Source organism: Natrix helvetica (genome assembly GCF_964273705.1).
Source record: "Natrix helvetica genome assembly, chromosome: 5".
NCBI classification, from domain to species: domain Eukaryota; kingdom Metazoa; phylum Chordata; class Lepidosauria; order Squamata; family Natricidae; genus Natrix; species Natrix helvetica.
In genome coordinates this window covers 18916012-18935098 of record NC_138551.1, presented here as the reverse complement: position 1 = coordinate 18935098, position 19087 = coordinate 18916012, and the positions used below count along the sequence as shown (strand labels likewise).

At 43.6% G+C, this 19087-nt stretch overlaps 1 protein-coding gene across 9 annotated transcripts in view; it reads right to left on the bottom strand.

The window, feature by feature from the left end:
• The window catches only part of TNIK (TRAF2 and NCK interacting kinase), a 381221-nt gene that overhangs the window by 167197 nt on the left and 194937 nt on the right, over positions 1–19087 (bottom strand). For all 9 annotated transcript variants that reach the window (XM_081954743.1, XM_081954744.1, XM_081954747.1 and 6 more), the window contains exon 3: positions 7140–7196. In XM_081954743.1, the coding sequence (XP_081810869.1) occupies positions 7140–7196 (57 nt within the window). The remainder of the gene's footprint in view (positions 1–7139; positions 7197–19087) is intronic.

Below are 19087 nucleotides of genomic sequence, written 5' to 3'. Positions count from 1 at the left end.
CTATGGCATGTGTGCCCAAAGTGGCACGCGGAGCCATGCCGCCCAACACGTGCAGCCTTGCCTGTTTGTCTTCCGGGTTTCTGGAGTGCATGCGTGCGTGACAATCAGCTGCCCTTCGTGCATGTGGCAGTGCCTAAATCCGGTGTAAGCATGCCCGCTGGCCAGCTGATCGTTGGGCGCACATGTGCGTTAGAACCTGGAAGTCTGAAGTTTTTCCAGAACGCTGCCCTGTTAATGCATTCTGCACGACGTTTTTGGCACTCCTAAGCTGTAAAGTGAAAAGGTTCACCATCACCGCCCTAGCTCTTGCATCTGATGAAATGTTTCAAGTTTCAAGTTTATTTGATTTATAGACCGCCCCCTCTCCCCAAAGGGACTCGGGGCGGTGTACAGGAACCACATTAAAAAACCATATACATAATAAATACTCTTAAAACGAGATTAAACCTAAAGCCCTGTACAAGTTGTTAAAAATTAAAACACGAGCTAAAACCAACCCATCGAATTTAAAAATACAGGCATGGGGTGGGAAGCTGGAATTAGGCCAGGCCGGCTAAATTGAACAGGTGGGTTTTTAGCTTCTTGCGGAAGGAGCGGAGATCTGTAGTTGTTCTGATATCATGGGGAAGGTCATTCCAGAGGGTCAGGCCCATCACAGAGAAGGCCCTTCCCCTGGGCGTCGCCCGCTGGCATAGCCTAGTGGACGGCACCCGGAGAAGTCCCTCTCTGTGTGAGCGGATCGGCCGGAGGGATGTATGGGGCAGGATGTGATCCCGCAAATACCTAGGTCCTGTGCCATGGAGCGCTTTAAAGATGATAATCAGCACCTTGAAACGCACCCGGAAGGCCACAGGTAGCCAGTGCAGCCCGCGCAGGAGAGGTGTTACATGGGAGTACCTAGCTGCTCCCAAAACTGCCCGCGCGGCCGCATTCTGGACAAGCTGCAGCCTTCGGGTACATCTCAAGGGGAGCCCCATGTAGAGAGCGTTACAGTAGTCCAGCCAGGACGTCACAAGCGCATGGGTGACTGTGCGAAGGGCAGCCCGGTCCAATAGGGGACGCAGTTGGCGCACCAGGCGAACCTGGTGAAACGCCCCCCTTGCCACGGCTGTCACATGGTTGTCCATTGACAGCCGGGCATCTAGGAGGACGCCCAAATTGCGCACCCGATCCACGGGGGCCAGCTGTTCGCCCCCAATGGCCAGAGATGGGATCAACTGGTTGAACCGGGGTGCCGGTAGCCACAGCCACTCCGTCTTGGACGGGTTGAGCTTGAGTCTGTTACTTCCCATCCAGATCCGTACGGCTTCCAGACACCCGGACATCACTTCGACGGCATCGTTGGGGTGGTTCGGGGTAGAGATGTACAGCTGGGTGTCATCTGCGTACAGATGGTAATCTACCCCGAACCCACGAATGATCTCGCCCAGCGGCTTCATGTATGTGTTGAACAGGAGAGGCGAGAGGACCGACCCCTGCAGCACCCCACAAGTGAGCGGCCTCAAGGTCGACCTCTGCCCCCCTGCCAACACAAATTGCGCTCGGCCAGAGAGGTAGGAGGAGAACCACCGCAGAACGGTGCCCCTCACCCCCAACCCCTCCAGTCGATGCAATAGGATACCATGGTCGATGGTAGCAAAAGCCGCCGAGAGGTCTAATAGGACCAAGATGGAGGAACAACCCCCATCTCTGGCCCTCCAGAGATCATCTACCAACGCGACCAAAGCTATCTCCGTGCTATGGCCCAGCCGGAAGCCGGACTGGCGCGGGTCCAGATAATCAATCTCCTCCAAGTGGCGTGGGAACTGTTGTGCCACCACACTCTCTACAACCTTCGCCAAAAAGCAAAGGTTGGAGACAGGACGATAGTTTGCTAACATAGCTGGGTCCAGGGAAGGCTTCTTGAGTAGGGGCCTCACCACCGCCTCTTTCAGGGCAGTCGGCAAGAGCCCCTCTCTCAAAGAAGTGTTGACTAACTCCTGGAGCCAGCCTCGTGTGACCTCCCAGGATGCCAGTATAAGCCAGGAGGGACACGGGTCCAATGAAGCAAAATCACATAATCATTCAAACAATAAATACATACTGTACATACACACATTCATGACTCTATAATAGACAAGTTCCTGCAGTTTTCTTGACAAGATTTTCAACAGGGCTTTACCGTTGCCTGTTTCCTAGGGCTAAGAGAGAGTGACTGGCCCGAGATCATCCAGCTGGCTTCATGTTTAAGGCAGGATTAGAACTCATAGTTTCCTTACTCCTTTAACTACTATATCAAACTGGCTCTCATTTTTAAAATGTGCACAGATTTTTTTTTAGAAACACCAACGCGGTCAACCCAGGTATCCCATAATATGAAAAAGAAGGTTGGTGTAAGTAAGCTTTTGGGTGAGCCACACATAATGGAGGGGAGGGGCAGAGTTAAAAGCCCACTTAATAAATATAAAACTGTGTGAGGATGGAGGAAATAATTTTTGTGTGTTCATACATTGTCCACGCGGTGATCCCAAATAGCAATACTTTGCTAACAAATTTCACCTCTCATTGTCAAAGGAAATTCTAAGACTCTGGGACTGAAAGGCTCTAGGATTAGAGATCTCTTATCTTTCTTTAAAAAAGCTCATTACAAGGAGGGCACAGTGGTGCTGAGGTGGTGCAGTGGATAGAGTGCAGTACTGCAGGCTACTTCAGCTGACTGCTGGCTGCAGTCTGGCAGTTCAAATCTCACCAGGCTCAAGGTTGACTCAGCCTGCCATCCTTCCGAAGCGGATAAAATGAGGACCCAGATCGTTGTTGGGGCCAATATGCTGATTCTGTAAACTGCTTACAGAGGGCTGTAAAAGCGCTATGAAGCGCTATATAAGTCTAAGTGCTATTGCTAGGGACAAAACTGTTGCCATTTTTTATTCAGACCTCTTAGGAGAATTGCAAAACATACGTGGAAAAATGGAAAGAGAGGTGTATTTGTATATGAATGAATAGCTTAAGCATTAGTGAATGAATGAGGGGGGGGGGGGAAGCCATGTGTAAGAGGAAGAAGGAAGAAATTGTTGCTATTCGTGAGAGAGAGCACAAGGAGCTTATTTAATCTGTCTTTTTAAAGCAAATTCTTTCTGAAGACAATATCGCACTATAATTTCTAGGCAAGACATGTAGCCATAACTCTTAAAAATAGCATGTGGTTTAGTGAATTAAAACCCTTATTAAACAATTCCTAGAGTGCTTACATTTCCAGAAAAACATTAAGTCATTTTATATTTTTCCTTCTGGGTTTCTGTAGCAAGCAAATTGTTTATTTTCCCCATAAAAAGACTAGCAAGTTGAATACCTAGAAAATCTCTGCACCTTTCTATCTACTGGGTGTCCCAGTATTTTTTTAGTGTTTAATTAAAGATCTAAGTAAATGATCCTTTCTGCGGAATATAGGCTGCAACCAAATAGAAAATGTGTAATGTCTTCAACAGCTGATATACCACAGATATGGAGATATCAGTGGGGCAGAAGAACAGCTGGAGCCTGTTCCCGATGTGCACATGTGCAGAGCTCCCAGGAAAAGGGAACAGCTAAGGAACAAGGGCCAACTCGGGAGTAAAGGCACAGATGGATAGTGAATGGCCCTTCTCATAGGGAATAAAGAGGAGCGAAAGGGGAGGGGGATTTGCAGGAGACAATTAGTTCAATTCATTAGGTTGAAGATCTCTTCCTGACTTCTTGCCAAGTAATTGCTGCTACAGCATGGCGTTTGGAAGATATCGGCCTGGCAACTCTCCAAGCCTGATAAAAGTCTGTAGTTGTGAAATCTGATGAAAGACTGTTTGCCGGGACTTTGCTGGAGAGGAATTCCCTTAAACCTAAATAAAAGAGGTTTTATCGGAATGAGGAGTCTGTGTCATGATCTTGGGAAGCCTAGGTCAGAACAAGATATCCAGAAGACACTGTCTTACTCCTTGCAGAGAATTAGCAATTTTTATATCAATATTTATTTCAAAGAGGACAGACTACCTCTTTGAAGGGAGGGACACCAAACCAACACACAAACAGGAAATTCTAGAGCAGGGGTGTCCAAACTTGGGAACTTTAAGACTTGTGGACTTCAACTCCCAGAATTTCCCAGCCAGCCGGGGAATTCTGGGAGTTGAAGTCCACAAGTCTTAAAGTTCCGAAGTTTGGACACCCTTGTTCTAGAGAAAGTAAAGAGAATATACTTATGATAAATATAATAAATAAATAAATAAAAACCCAGAAACTGCTATACACCCACAACAAATTAAAACCTAATCGAATCCTTATTGAACTGTTATTTTATCCCCATTGCAGTATTTTACATGAGCAGCAACAAGCAGCACATGTGCTTTGTAAAATAAAAGCTAGGAATTTATTAGTTACGAAGGATGGGAAGAATGTTACGGTGATGTAAACAGAGGAGGCAACTCACACAAAGGATCTTATAAAAGTCCAGATCAATTGCAGCCAGCTGTTTGATTGGTAGGACCACTGTATTCTCTATTCAGGTGTTAAAAACATGCTGACCCAGCTGGCTGTTGTTTGACCAAACTGAATCTCTAAGGGCTGGCAAAGATAAAGGAAAGACCACATGGAATGATCAAGAGACTGAAACTCCAGAGGAAAAGCAAGGGTAAGCAAGGAATGCATTGAAACCGCAAGGAATGCATGTGGAATAACAATTGATGTCCTCCTTTTACCCGTCCACAATAGAAAGCGTCCTCACTTATTGCATCACTGTATGGCATTCCCGGTTTGACAGCCACGGATAGTAAAACATTACAGAGGGTGGTGAGCGGAGCACAAAACATTGTGGGCTGCCCCCTGATCGCAAGGGCTCGCTGCCTTAGAAGAGTGCGGAAAATCCTCAGGGATGGCTCACACCCTGATCTGCCCTTCTTTATTCTCCAACCATCTGGAAGGAGATATAGAAGCATAGGCAGCCGCACAAACAGGCTGAAGAACAGTTTCTATCCATGGGCTGTCAGACTCCTGAATGCGAAAGAACACCATAACTACGTAGTATGATGGACTTGCAGGCCCGGCGCAACATGTAACATGTTCACATGTGCAATAGGACTGGGTGTTTGTTAATATGATTTATTGGTTTAGGGATTTTCTGTCTTCACTGTGAGTTGTATTGTGTTGGGGGGGGGGGTTAGTGCACTGAGGGTGCTCAACCAATCTCATTGTACATTTGTTGTGCACTGACACATAAATAATTCTGATTCTAATTCATTGGACAATTTTCTTTGTTGATAAAAATGGAACTCAGGTGTAAGTCAGCAACTGGCATCAACTCCTACCGAGACACGCATCTCCCAAATTAAATGGAAATGCCTATAACAAAAACATTTCACCATTTCATTGTTAAATGTATTTATGGTTAGTGGCCTAAATCGAACACGTGCTCTCAATATCAGCATTCACACTTGTGTTCTTGTGCTAAAATTGATGCCAGGCATATATGTTCTGTTTTGTTTTCCTATTAGTTATCCTTCAAATGGCACAAAACAGGAGTATTTTATAAAGTGTTCCAAAAGGGAAGATAATTTCAGAGAACATTTCATGAATGGAGTGTGATCTCCACTTATTTTCTGTTTAGGGGTCCAAAGAATAGGTGTGCATATCCCATTTTTCAATGTACAGTCATCTTGCCCGAAGTCTCTAGCCTCCCTGGCTCATGGGCTAATTATATCCCAAGGAAAGCCTTCGCGCTGTGCTTCTTGACACAACTATTGTTACTGAAGAGAGCCATTCCTTTAAGGAACCTTTCAAGAATATTCTCTAAGACAAACACGCAGTAATTGCCCATCCAATTTCTTTCTTCATAAGCAGGGTGTGGGATTTTGAAGGGCTATTTGTGATTAGCTATATGAAATTGTATGAAATTAAGTTTTCTTGAGAAATTTCAGCTGTGTTTACAGTACTTTTTTTTTTGCCTTCAACACCACAAAGTGTTGCCAAAATAGTGTATGGAGAACCCATCTTCACTGTTTTCCAGAGAACAAAGCAAATAAATAATTAAAATAGTAATTACTATTATATCTTGTGACAAGGGGTGGGCTTCAAAATTTTTAGCAAGGAGTTCTTTGCCTGGTTGCTGGATGGGTGTGGCCGTGGTGGGTGTGGCCTAATCAGCCTCCTGCACCACATTGGGGGGGGGGGGCATTTTTGCCCTCCTCAGGCTTCGGAGGTTTTCCTCGAGCCTCCGGGAGGGCGAAAACGGCCTTCCGAGGCTCAAGAGACTCTCTGGTGGCAGGAAATGGGCCCATTTCCAGCTTTCCCGAACTTCCAATAGGCCCATTTTTCACCTTCCCTAAGCCTCCATGCACACCCTGCATTTACCTGCATCTAAAACGGGCCAAATGGGTTAGAACAAATGGTGGGAGAACAAATTATGTTTAAACCAGAAACTTTTCTCCTAGGCATAATACCGGAGGGGTTTAAGAAAGATACACTCTATCTAATCATACATACACTAACTGCAGCGTGCATAACCTATGCACAGCATTGGAAAAAAGAAAATACACCATCAGAGCTAGATATAATCAGAAAAGTGTTGGCCTGTGCAGAAGCAGATAGGCTCACTCTTGAACTTAAAAATAAAGGGGAATCAGAATATTTTGAGGTATGGAATAGATTTTATGATTGGTATAAGTTAAGATGACAAGACTGGAACAAATGTATATATTGTGATCGAACAGGGCAGACAATGTATTAAATAGATTAACTGTTAATGGTTGAAACTAGCTGTACATAATGGGAATATACGATCACTCCGACTCCGCGGCATTGCATTGTTTTAAATGTAAAAACAATATATATTGTTGCAAGACAAAATATTTCAAAAACGATCACCAAATCACATAGCTGTTCTTCATTAATGAGATTTTTTTTTTCCTGAAAACACTAAATGTCTTGATGCTGGTTTTTCTATGAAATGAACTGGCACTTTAAAAAAAAAACACAGTGTGATTATTGGCAATTCTCCATGTGTATTGTTGCAACTCGAGCCAATGGAAACCAAATCAACATTTAAATAATTTCTGGGTGCTTTCAAATTCTTGAGTGAATTGCCTTGCACTTTAATCATACACATTCATAATTTAGAAAGTGAGATAAGAATACATTACCCCAGTGACATCCATGACTTTAATCGCTGCAAGTTGCCCGGTTTTCACATGACGGCCCTGGAACAAATCAAACAAATAAAGTCAGTTAGATTTCACAGTCGCACATCAGGGCCAATAATTTATCAACAAAGTTTCCAAGTCATCAATTCTCATAAATTGGACAGGCCTTATCTCCAAATATAATTTATTCCCGCTTGATTGCTTCATCCCTTTAAGGTAAGTAGTGCAAAGTTAGAAGTCAACAGCATCACTTCATTAGCTTGATTATCTATGAAGACATGCATTTAACAGATTTCAGAAGCAGGAAAACATTTTGGCTCCAGGACACATTTCTAATGTTGAGAATGTGTAACAATCCTGATCATAAAAATGACTGCTGCAGGAAACTCACTTGGCAAAGGAACTGGTCATGTTGTATTACAGAACTCTACCGAACTTATATTCTTAAGTATCCCCTTTGAAGGGGAAACAAACACAAAGGAGCATTCATAATATTTAATTACCCAAAAAGGGTCACTGAGTCAAAGCACTGAACACATGAAATATGGACTTACATCCCATTCCAGTCAGCCAATCTGTGCAGATAGCCAAATGTTAGTTATTCATTCTGATGGAAGTAGTTTTAGCACCTACATTTTTCCTGCTAAGTGATCAGGAAGACTAATGTGGGTGGGCTTGTTATTAATTTACTGGTCTATTTGCAGTGCATCAAAGCACTCGTATGACACTAGGACAACCGTAACAGACTCCACAATGGGAGTAGCAGCCATTTCTGTGTTTTTGCCTTCCTGGAGATCGTCAGATGCAGTCACAACCCACATTCATAAATGAACACTGAAGAACACCCTCCCAGTTCCCACAGCACACTCATCCTCTAAGTGTGGCAGCCCTGAAGATCCAAAGAGAAGCATGGCCTCCAGGGCTGACACAAAGGTTGTCAGAATATTCATGAACTGGAATAGGACATAGCAACAGGTCATCCATTGGGGATTGGCTGGAATAGGACATGGTAAGAAGGTCAGCCAATGGATAGGCATGGCAACTGGGTCAGCCAATAGGAACTATTTGGTGACTGACAGCCATGCCAGACGGCTAGGAGCCTGGTCGTGGCTTACCTATGTCATTCTGAGTCTGTGCAAGAGAACTAATCTAGTCTGCTCTCGGAATTGAAACTGAAAACTGATCTCTCCTTTCTACCATGTTGGAAGAATCTGCTGTTGGTATTGTACTTTTATTCATGTGTTATTATGTATACGAAGAAGCTAATGAATCCTGCTGAATCAGTTATCTGTGTGTGCTTTCTGGATGTGATTTCTGCAACAAACTCTGACAAAGGACACCAGAGAAGAAAAGTATGAAGACAGTTTTACATGCAGTGTGCTAAGAGTGTACATAAGTACATAGGCAGGCGGTAGGAATGTAATAAGGACAAAAAAGACATGTTGTAATGGACCTTCAAGAACATCTAACTTCTCTATACCTCTCTACTCCATAACTTCTCTATACCTAGGGCAAGAATCAACACTTTCACATGGACACATATTGGATACCATCTCCAATATCTCATTCAATTTTGGTCGCCACGATGTAGAAAAGATGTAAAAAAGACTCTAGAAAGAGTGCAGAGAAGAGCAACAAAGATGATTAGGGGATTGGGGGCTAAAACACATGAGGAACGGTTGCAGGAACTGGGTATGTCTAGTTTAATGAAAAGAAGGGCTAGGGGAGACATGATAGAAGTGTTCCAATATCTCAGGGGTAGCCATAAAGAAGATGGAGTCGAACTATTCTCCAAGGCACCTGAGGGTAGAACAAGAAGCAATGGGTGGAAATTAATCAAGGAGAGAAGCAACTTAGAACTGAGGAGAAACTTCCTGACAGTTAGAACAATTAATCAGTGGAACAGCTTGCCTCCAGAAGTTGTGAATGCCCCAACACTGGAAGTCTTTAAGAAAATGTTGGATAGCCATTTGCCTGAAATGGTATAGGGTTTCCTCCCTAGGCTGGGGGTTGGACTAGAAGACCTCCAAGGTCCCTTCCAACTCTGCTATTGTATTGTATTGTATCTCAGGAGCTGCCACAAAGAAGAGGGAGTCAACCTTATTCTCCAAAGCATTTGAAGGCAGGACAAGAAGCAATGGGTGGATATGAATCAAGGAGAGAAGCAACCTAGAAGTACGGAGAAACTGCCTAACAGTGAGAATAATTAACCAGCAGAACAGCTTGCCTCCAAATTGTGGGTGCTCCAACCCTGGAGGTTATTAAGAAGAGATTGGACAACCTTTGTCTGAAATGGTGTAGAGTTTCTGCTTGAGAGGGGTTGGACTAGAAGACCTCCAAGGTCCCTTCCAACTCTGTTTTTCTGTCATTCATATCATTAAATAAGTGCAGAAAGTGCTACCTATCCGACCCATCAATTTCTCTAAAATATTCTTCCCTTTTCATATTTGATTTTTAAATCATATTCTCTGTAAGGAAGAAAAAGTAGGAAAAATTCTCTGCCAAACACTATGATTAATAGATTTTTGACACATTAGGTCATACAAGACCTTCCATTGGAGAGAGGAAGTGGCAGATGGGGGTGAGTGAGGAATGAAATGACTCTTTAGCAGGGAGCACAGGGTCACTTACTCAGGTAATGTTCTCAACATTCTTGGATTTATTTTATTTTTTTGCCTTGGGCGCCATCTTTTATTAATTAGGACACATTTTCAACCCAACTGCAGTCTTTACCACTATCTGCCGAGTCCATCAAACATGCACCTACATAGCTACTACTTTTTAAATAGAATGAGATGGCTGGATGGAGTCACTGAAGCAGTCGGCGTGAGCTTAAATGGACTCCAGAGGATGGTAGAGGACAGGAAGGCCTGGAGGAATGTTATCTATGGGGTTGCGATGGGTCGGACATGACTTCGCAACTAACAACAACAATAAATGGGGCCTTTTGGTACTGTCCATGGGGTTTTTATGGCAAAGATACTGGAGTGGGTTGACATTTCCTTCTTCAGTGGGAGATAAAGAATGGAGGCCTTTGAACTATGGTGCTGGAGAAGACCCCTGTGAGTCCCTTGGACTACAAGGCCATCAAACCAGTCAGTCCTAGAGGAGATCAACCCTGACTGCTCTTTAGAAGGCCAGATCCTGAAGATGGAACTCAAATACTTTGGCCACCTAATGAGAAGGAAGGAGTCACTGGAGAAGAGCCTAATGCTGGGAAAGACTGAGGGCAAAAGAAGAAAGGGATGACAGAGAATGAGGTGGCTGGATGGAGTCACTGAAGCAGTAGGCATGAGCTTAAATGGACTCCAGAGGATGGTAGAGGACAGGAAGGCCTGGAGAAACGTTGTCCTTGGGGTCGTGATGGGTCAGACACGACTTCGCAACTAACAATAACAACAATTATATTATTGTGTACAGCTAGACCTCAACTTACAACAGTTCACTCAGTTCAAAGCAAAATGGCACTGAAAAAAGTGGCTTATGACCATTTTTAACACTTAGGACCACTCCCCATAGTCATGATCCAAATTCAGATGCTTGGCAAGTGACTCGTATTTATGACGGTTGCAGCGTTCGGGGTCATGTGATCACCTTTGGGCAACCCTCTGACAAGCAAAGTCAATGGGGAAGCCAGATTCATTTAACAACCATGTTACCAACTGAACAACTGCTTCACTTAACAACTGTGGCAAGGAAGGTCATAAGAGGGGACAAAACTCACTTAAAACTGTCTCACTTAGTGACAGGAATTCTGGCCTCCATTGTGGTTGTAAGTTGAGAACTACCTGTATCATAGTCACAGTGGAAATATCCCTTGCAACAGTTTTCATTTCCAGTCACATTATCCAAGCTTACCTAGACGGTAATACAGTTCATTTAGTGACCGTTCAAAGTTACAACGGCACTGAAAAAAGTGACTTTCACACTTATGACCCTTGCAGCATCCCCATGGTCACATGATCAAAATTCAGATGTTCACCAAGTGCTTCATATTTATGACGGTTGTAGTGCAAAGTCAATGGAGAATCGAGATTCACTTAACAACCATGTTACTAACTTAACAAATGCAATGATTCAACGTAACAACCGTAACAGAACAAGTCAAACTCACTTAACAAACGTTTCACTTAGCGACATAAAGTTTGGGATCAACTGTGGTCATAACTCGAGAACTACCTGTACTTAGTGTGTCTAAATTTGCAAATTATCCAAGGGAAAATTTCAAAGCTGTCACTGTTTTTGGCTTGAATATTCATTTAGGCTGAACATTGTTTTTCTAATGACCCTTAAAGCACAATCGCCAAGCTAGTAAACTGGAGGATGTTAATGTGTCACCTAAGTGTGAATCCAATGTTCATGAATAGAATAGAATAGAATAGAACAGAATAGAAGAAAAGTATATTCAGTTTTCAATATTGATTCATATCAATTTTCCCATCTTCCCCAGTCAATAGAAGAATGGTTGCAGGAACTGGGTATGTCTAGTTAATGAAAAGAAGGACTAGGGGAGACATGATAGCAGCGTTTCAATATCTCAGGGGCTGCCCCAAAGAAGAGGGAGTCAAACTATTTTCCAAGGCACCTGAGGGTAGAACAAGAAGCAATGGGTGGAAACTAATCAAGGAGAGAAGCAACTTAGAACTGAATAGACATTTCCTGACAGTTAGAACAATTAATCAGTGGAACAGCTTGCCTCCAGAAGTTGTGAATGCCCCAACACTGGAAGCTTTTAAGAAGAGATTGGATAATCATTTGTCTGAAACGGCATAAGGTTTCCTGCCTAGGCAGGGGGTTGGACTAGAAGACCTCCAAGGTCCCTTCCATCTCTGCTATTGTATTGTATTGTAAAATGAGGAAAATGACAAATGTAATGATACCTAGAGATCCAAAATCAAAATTTGTTGATTTTGGAAGTCAGCCAACCTTAAACTAAAAGAAATTATTGTACTATTAATAATGCCACGACTGTCCCAAAGGTGCTTATTTTCAAGAGAGCACTGGACTTTCTGGTTTTTCTTTGCAGATGTTTCACTTCTCATCCAAGAAGCAAAACATCTTCAAAAACCCCCCAGAAAGTCCAGTCTTGAAAAAAAGCACCTTTGGGACAACCATGATCTGGATGACTGAAAATCTCCAGTCACCGCAAAGACTAATTTCCAACGTTTGATACATCAACTCTTCGTACAATCAAGAGTCACTTGCTTGAGATAGGTGGCTATAGAACTGTGATGGCGAGCCTAGGGCACACATGTCAGAGGTGGCGCGCAGAGCACTCTCTGTGGCCACGTGAGCTGTCGCCCCAGCTCAGCTCCATCATGCATGCATGCGTGCCTCCCGCCGGGAAGCTGGTTTTGGGGTTTCTGTGCGGGGTTGGGGTGCTTGCGGGAGACGAGCATGCATTTGGGAGCTCACGGGTGGTCACATGCACGGGGACAGGGTGCATGTGGAGGGAGTCATGTGTGCATGCCTGGGGGAGGGTGCACGCTGGGGTCATGTGTGCATGCACTGGGGCGCATGGGGAGATCACATGTGCATGTGCAGGGGAGGGTCACATAGGGGGGTCACGCTCTAGAGATTGAGCAAGCAAATTTGAGGCACAGTTATTTTCCTGTCTTACTCAGAGAGTGCTGAAATCTAAACCAGAAACATAAAACATCAGGTATTCTGTTACTGAACTATTGTTGCTTCTTCTAACAAGATTAGCTGTGTAGAAATAAATCTACAAGTAAAGAATAAGAAGAAGGACTTTATTGGATGAGATAAACAAGGAACATCTGTCAAGGAGCCTATTTCCAGCAAGGGCCATAGGATTCCGGAAATCCTATAAGCAAAGCTTAAAGGCAATAATACTGTTGTAATTAATCTTTGTTTATCAGACCCATCTTTCATGACCTTAGTCTATATTAATAAAATGGCACATAAGCTGTTGCACTCATAAGTTAAAAAATAATAATAATCCTGAGTTACAATTAAAAATTCCATCCTAACTTTTCTACCAAGGAAAGCCAAACTCTCATAATACCAAAGAAACCATGAATTTGGAAGCTGGTCACAGAATTACGTCTCCCAATTACACACAGTTTACTATTGCAGCTGTAGTACATTCTACAGAGTCACTTTGGCGTGGCTGTTAATGTACCAGGCCACAAAACATGAACTCTAGTCCCACCTTAAGCACAAAATCAAGTGGATGACCTTCTGCCAGTCACCCTGACTCAGCCCTAAGAGGAAGGCAATGGCAAGCACACTCATAGCAAGTAAAGCAGAGGTGCTGAACCCAAGGTCCAGGGGCCGGATCCGGCCCATGGGGTGCTTAGATTTGGCCCAGGGGCTGCCCTGGAAACAGCAAAGGACCAGCCTGCAGTGCCTCTGCCAGCTGCAATGGAGCTCTGGAGGGCAGCATCCGGCCCTCCAGAGCTCCATTTTCACTGGCAGAGGGCTGCGGGAGGTCATTGTGACTGAAAACGGAGCTTGCGAGGGCCATGGACAGCCCTCCTGAGCTCTGTTTTCCCTGGCAGAGGGTTGCAGGAGGTCATTGGGGCTGAAAACGGAGTTTGTGAGAGCCATGGGCAGCCCTCCCGAGCTCTGTTTTCCCTGGCAGAGGGTTGCAGGAGGTCATTGGGGCTGAAAACGGAGTTTGTGAGAGCCATGGGCAGCCCTCCTGAGCTCTGTTTTCCCTGGCAGAGGGTTGCAGGAGGTCATTGCGGCTGAAAACGGAGTTTGTGAGAGCCATGGGCAGCCCTCCCAAGCTTTGTTTTCCCTGGCAGAGGGTTGCAGGAGGCTGTCACAGCTGAAAATGGAGCTCGGGCAAAGCACTCAGGCCACTACCAGTGCCCCCCCGACCCGAGTGACGTTGAGCTGGCCACGCCCAACAAGGTGAAGCAGAACCCTGATGCGGACCTCAATGAAATCAATTTTGACACCCCTGATGTAACTTCAGCTCTAAAGGCATTTAGAGCTTAAGAATCTACATTTCCATTATACAAAGAATACCTTAATGGTAGTGATTCAATATGTAACTACAATAAGGTAAGAAATAATCAAAGCCTAAAAGACTTTGAAAGAAAGGGATGAGAAAACAGATGACTAACATGTCTTGCTTTCAAATTTCTGTCATCTCTAAACAAATATCACATTTAAAAAATTGTGTTTAGGGCATCAATTCCTCAAAAATAAGCACTACCAGCATTTTGTAATATACATAAATCAAGTGTGACTACAGAGAACACCAGGAACAACTTTCTTAATATCTAAAAAAAAAAAAAGACTGCATTTGAATGAACAATTCTTAACTGAAGAATTTATTTGTTGTGCTTCTTTCTCAACTGATACAAATTCAGTTGAGGTAAATACTATTGATCCAAACAAAGATATACTTCGGTTTTCCAATAGTAAATCTGAAGGTTCATAACAATGATTCATTTCTTGTTTTATGACTGTTTCCAAGGCTTAAGAAATTCAGACACTCTTGAGTTAAATGAGAGAAACTAGGATAGGGCAAAGGTATAAGTGACATGATTACAGGAGGTGAGGGTGTAGAGGCCAGAGGAAATGACCATTAGAACAAGCCCCTCCCAAGACAATGATCAGATAAAAGTGGACTAAGGAGTCCAGGGCTGGATTGTAATCTGATTAAAGATCTTGTCCAACTTTATTCTAGTTCTCATGAAAATAAAGGGTGAGAGGGGGATGTGCATTCAGACTTACAAGGTTCTATTGCTTTATAACAGCGCTCATCAACTGGTGCTCCGTGCACCACTGGTGATCCGCGAGAAAATTTTGGTGGTCCGCAGAAAAACTATTTGCATTTTTATATTGCACTAAAACAGAGGTCCGCAAACTATGGACCCTGGGCCAGATACATGCAATCAATGCTTGTGTTGCTGCAGACTCTCCTCCTTTGGGGTCTTTTTGTGTGGGTCGGAGGAGGGCAGAAATTCCAACTTGGGCTCTGCTTCAGTCTCTTGGTGCTGGACTTTGGGCAAAGGCAAGAGGGAAGCGCCACTGGTGGCGAAGAGCCGGAAGGCCTTGTTCCAGTGGGACTGCATCATCTTAGCCCACTGAGCCTCCAGGCAGCAGTACCTGGCCTTGCACTCCCACAAGTCTTCCCTCTGCTTGGAAAGCCTATGCACGTAGTCCTCAGTGAGGTGCTTCTACGAGCCTCCTTCCTCCTCAGTATGTCTCCATTATACTCTTTGTGTCCGTACATCAGGGGTGGGTTCCTGCCAGTTCTAACCCCTTCTATAGAAGAGGTTCCACGAATCTACCGTGCTGTTTAGAACCGGTTCCAGCTCCCTCCCCCTGCCTGCCCGCACATCATCAAGATTAAGAGCGAGAGGAGGAATTCTGGGAGTTGAAGTCCACAAGTCTTAAAGCTGTCAAGTTTGAACACCCCTGGGTTTTTTTTTTCTAAAGGGATAGGGGTGGAAGGGTCTTGTAACTTGACAGCTTTAAGACTTGCGTGCTTCAATGCCAGAGTTCCTGAGCCAACAAGACGAAGAGGAATTCTGGGAGTTGAAGTCCACAAGTCTTAAAGCTATCAAGTTTGAACACCCCTGGAGTTTTTTTTCTTCTAAAGGGTTAGGGGTGCAAGGGTCTTGTAACTTGACAGCTTTAAGACTTGCGTGCTTCAATGCCAGAGTTCCTGAGCCAACATGACTGGAGGAGGAATTCTGGGAGTTGAAGTCCACAAGTCTTAAAGCTGTCAAGTTTGAACACCCCTGGGTTTTTTTTTCTAAAGGGTTAGGGGTGCAAGGGTCTTGTAACTTGACAGCTTTAAGACTTGCGTGCTTCAAATGCCAGAGTTTCTGAGCCAATATTTTGGTTGCAAAGCAAGAGCGTTGTTAAGTGAGTTTCACCACCTTTTACAAGTTGGCCATGCCCACCCAGTCACATGGCTGGCAAGCCACTCCCACCCAGTCACATGGCCGGCAAGCCACTCCTACAAAGCAGGCCACACCTACAGAAGAGGTTCTAAAAAAATTTGAAACCCACCAATGCCGTACATGTATACATATACAAAACATACATACATTTGTATTTCTTCTATATATATTACTCTTTCAATGTGCTAATTTCTATACAATAAATCTTATATCTATCTGTATACATATATTCCTCTTATAACTATTATTCTGTACTATTTTATATACAATATATCTTACATTCCCCCCCCCTTATTTATTTATGTGGTTTTGTAATTGTTTTCTGATTTCTTAATCTTTCTTCCCTTTACGCTTTTTTATTCTTTGCATCTTTCCTCTAGCCATTTGTACTATAAATTCCATACCAAGTAATAATCCGATTCTCCTTTATCTTTTATTTCTTTTATAAGTCTGTCCATCTCAGCGCACTCTAATATTGTTTTTAATCACATTTTCCTTTGTGGGTATATTTTTATTCTTCCAATTTTGTGCGTATATGATTCTTGCTGCAGTGGTTACATGTAATATTAAGTACTGAATTTTTTTTCCTCATAGTTCCCTGTAATTATCCCTAATAAAAATAATTCTGGTTTTAGGTGTATTGATTGTGTAGTTATCTCTTCCAGCCAATTTTTTATCCTTGTCCAATATTTTTTTTGCTGCTGTGCACGTTCACCACATATGACAGACTGTTCCGTGGGCCTGGCTACATTTTCAACAATCTGGTGATATGTTCAGTAATTATCTAAGAACATTGGCTCTAAATTGGCTCAGAAATACCGAAACTGTAGTTGAATACACTTACAGCATTCCAAATGGAAAAACCTGATATACAATATCAGATTAAAATTCATCTGTATTCTCATCACCCATGAATTAGCCACCATTGCTGGCAAACCAAATTTCTCACTTCACTTTGCAATGACAGAACTGCCAGCAAATGTATCTTCACTGTCGCATTCCATTAAATTGCAGCTGTATTTTACACAGAGTCAAACAAAACCTGTTCTCGGCTTTTAAAACAAAAAATATCATTGCATTCAAGCACCCTTCAGCCTCTGGAGGGCCATAACTCACAAAACTCCGAGTTTAAGCGAGTGAGCCAGCCAAGAATAATTAAAGCTTGGATGCTTTTTTTAAAAAATCTACCCTGAAACTTTTCTTCTAAACAACTTTCCTTATTTTTCTGGCAATAGAAGGCTGACTCCCCTTTTAATCTCCTCTTCTGCAGATTTCAGATGCTGGATGGACTCCAACTGATGACTCTCACTAGCCTTCCTGCTTTTAGTGTTTTCCAAAGACACTAGAAATTAATTACTGCAATCCTCCAGCAGCATAGCTGGCGCATTTAAAGCACATGCAGCCCATAAGATGGTAATTTTTTAAGATTATTATGTGCGTTTATATATAGGTTAATTGTATTATATATTTTATATGCAGCCCAAAACAATTCCTCTTCACTCAATGCAGTCCAGGCAAGTCCAAAGGACAAAACAAATTAAATAATATCTACTCTGGCTACTTTATGATGGAGGGGGAAAAATAGTCATATGGCTTCCCTCCTTTCATCATAATCAGGCTCGTCTTTCCTTTTGTATGGTGGGGTGGTTCAAGTAAAGTCCACATTGTCCATCACTAACTTGTGATGCATGAGAGGACAGGGTGTGTTTGTGTGTTAATTCTCCTCCACTCATTCTGGAAAAGGAAGAGCATTGAGGAGGTAGGAGAGGCTGCCAATATCAAAATATTTGAGAGTGTTTAAAAAATCTACATGTTATACATATAGGCAGGCAGGGGAAACAAAAAGATGTACTGTATACACATCCAGCATGAGTGGAGGAGAATAATTTCATTAACACACACACAAACAAACACACACTGTCCTCTTATGCATCACAAGTTATGGACAATGTGGACTTTTCTGCCTGGAAGAAGAAGCAAACATCAGGAGAACATCCAAGGCAGTGTTTCTCAAACTTGGCGACTTTAAGTCCTGTGGACTTCAACTCCCAGAATCCCCCAGCCAGCATAGCTGGCTGGGGAATTCTGGGAGTTGAAGTCCACAGGACTTAAAGTCGCCAAGTTTGAGAAACACTGATCCAAGGGGTGGGATTGAGAAATTTTAGCAGCCAGGTCTCTGCCCAGTTGCTGGGTGGATGTGGCCATGGGGGCATGGCCTAGTTGCACCACAGCCGAGGGGGACATTTTTGCCCTTTCCAGGCCCTGGAGGTTTTCCTCGAGCCTCCAGGAAAGCGAAAACGGTCTCCCCCGGGCTCCAGAGGCCGGAAACAGGGCCGTTTTCAGCCTTCCAGTACTTCCGGTAGACCCATTTTTCACCCTCCCCAGGCTCCGGAAGCTCTGGAGCCTAGAAATGGGCCTGTTTTTGGACTTCTGGTACTTCCAGTAGGCCCATTTCTTGCCTCCTCAGAGCCTCCGCAAGGGCCCTACACCTACCTCGCATCCAAAATGGGCCACATGGAGACTCCTGGGAGGAGAGGGGTAGGCGGGGTCAGCCAGTCCTTCGGCAAACCAGATTAAAATTAACATCCAGTTTGCCCAAACTGCTCCGAACTGGCTGAATCCCATCTCTGTGAAAATCACATGGCCTGGTATATAAATGATCCAAGTTTTGTCCTGCAGGTGTTTGAAATATAGTCCCTGTGTTGTTATTTCCCCCCCCCTCAAAAAATAGCAGATTGATTGCTTTTTCACAAGCAAAGCAGCAGCATTTGGATATAACAGTGTCTCTTAGGACTGCTTAACCGCAGCGTCAAATTAGACAACGTTGATTTTATTCGTATTTCCACAATCCGTTTAAAAAAACATATATTTTTTTGCATCAACTGGAGCCGCCTGGTCTAAATCTGCATTAGCTTCTAATTTTTAAAGTGGGATCGCTAATGTCATGTAGCTATGGCATGGTGAACTGTATGTGTTGAGGTTTGGTTTGAAGTTGAACAGCCCAAAGATTTAAGCATATGCGGTCTTCTTCTGAAGAGGCCAGCTTTCATTTCAGTCACC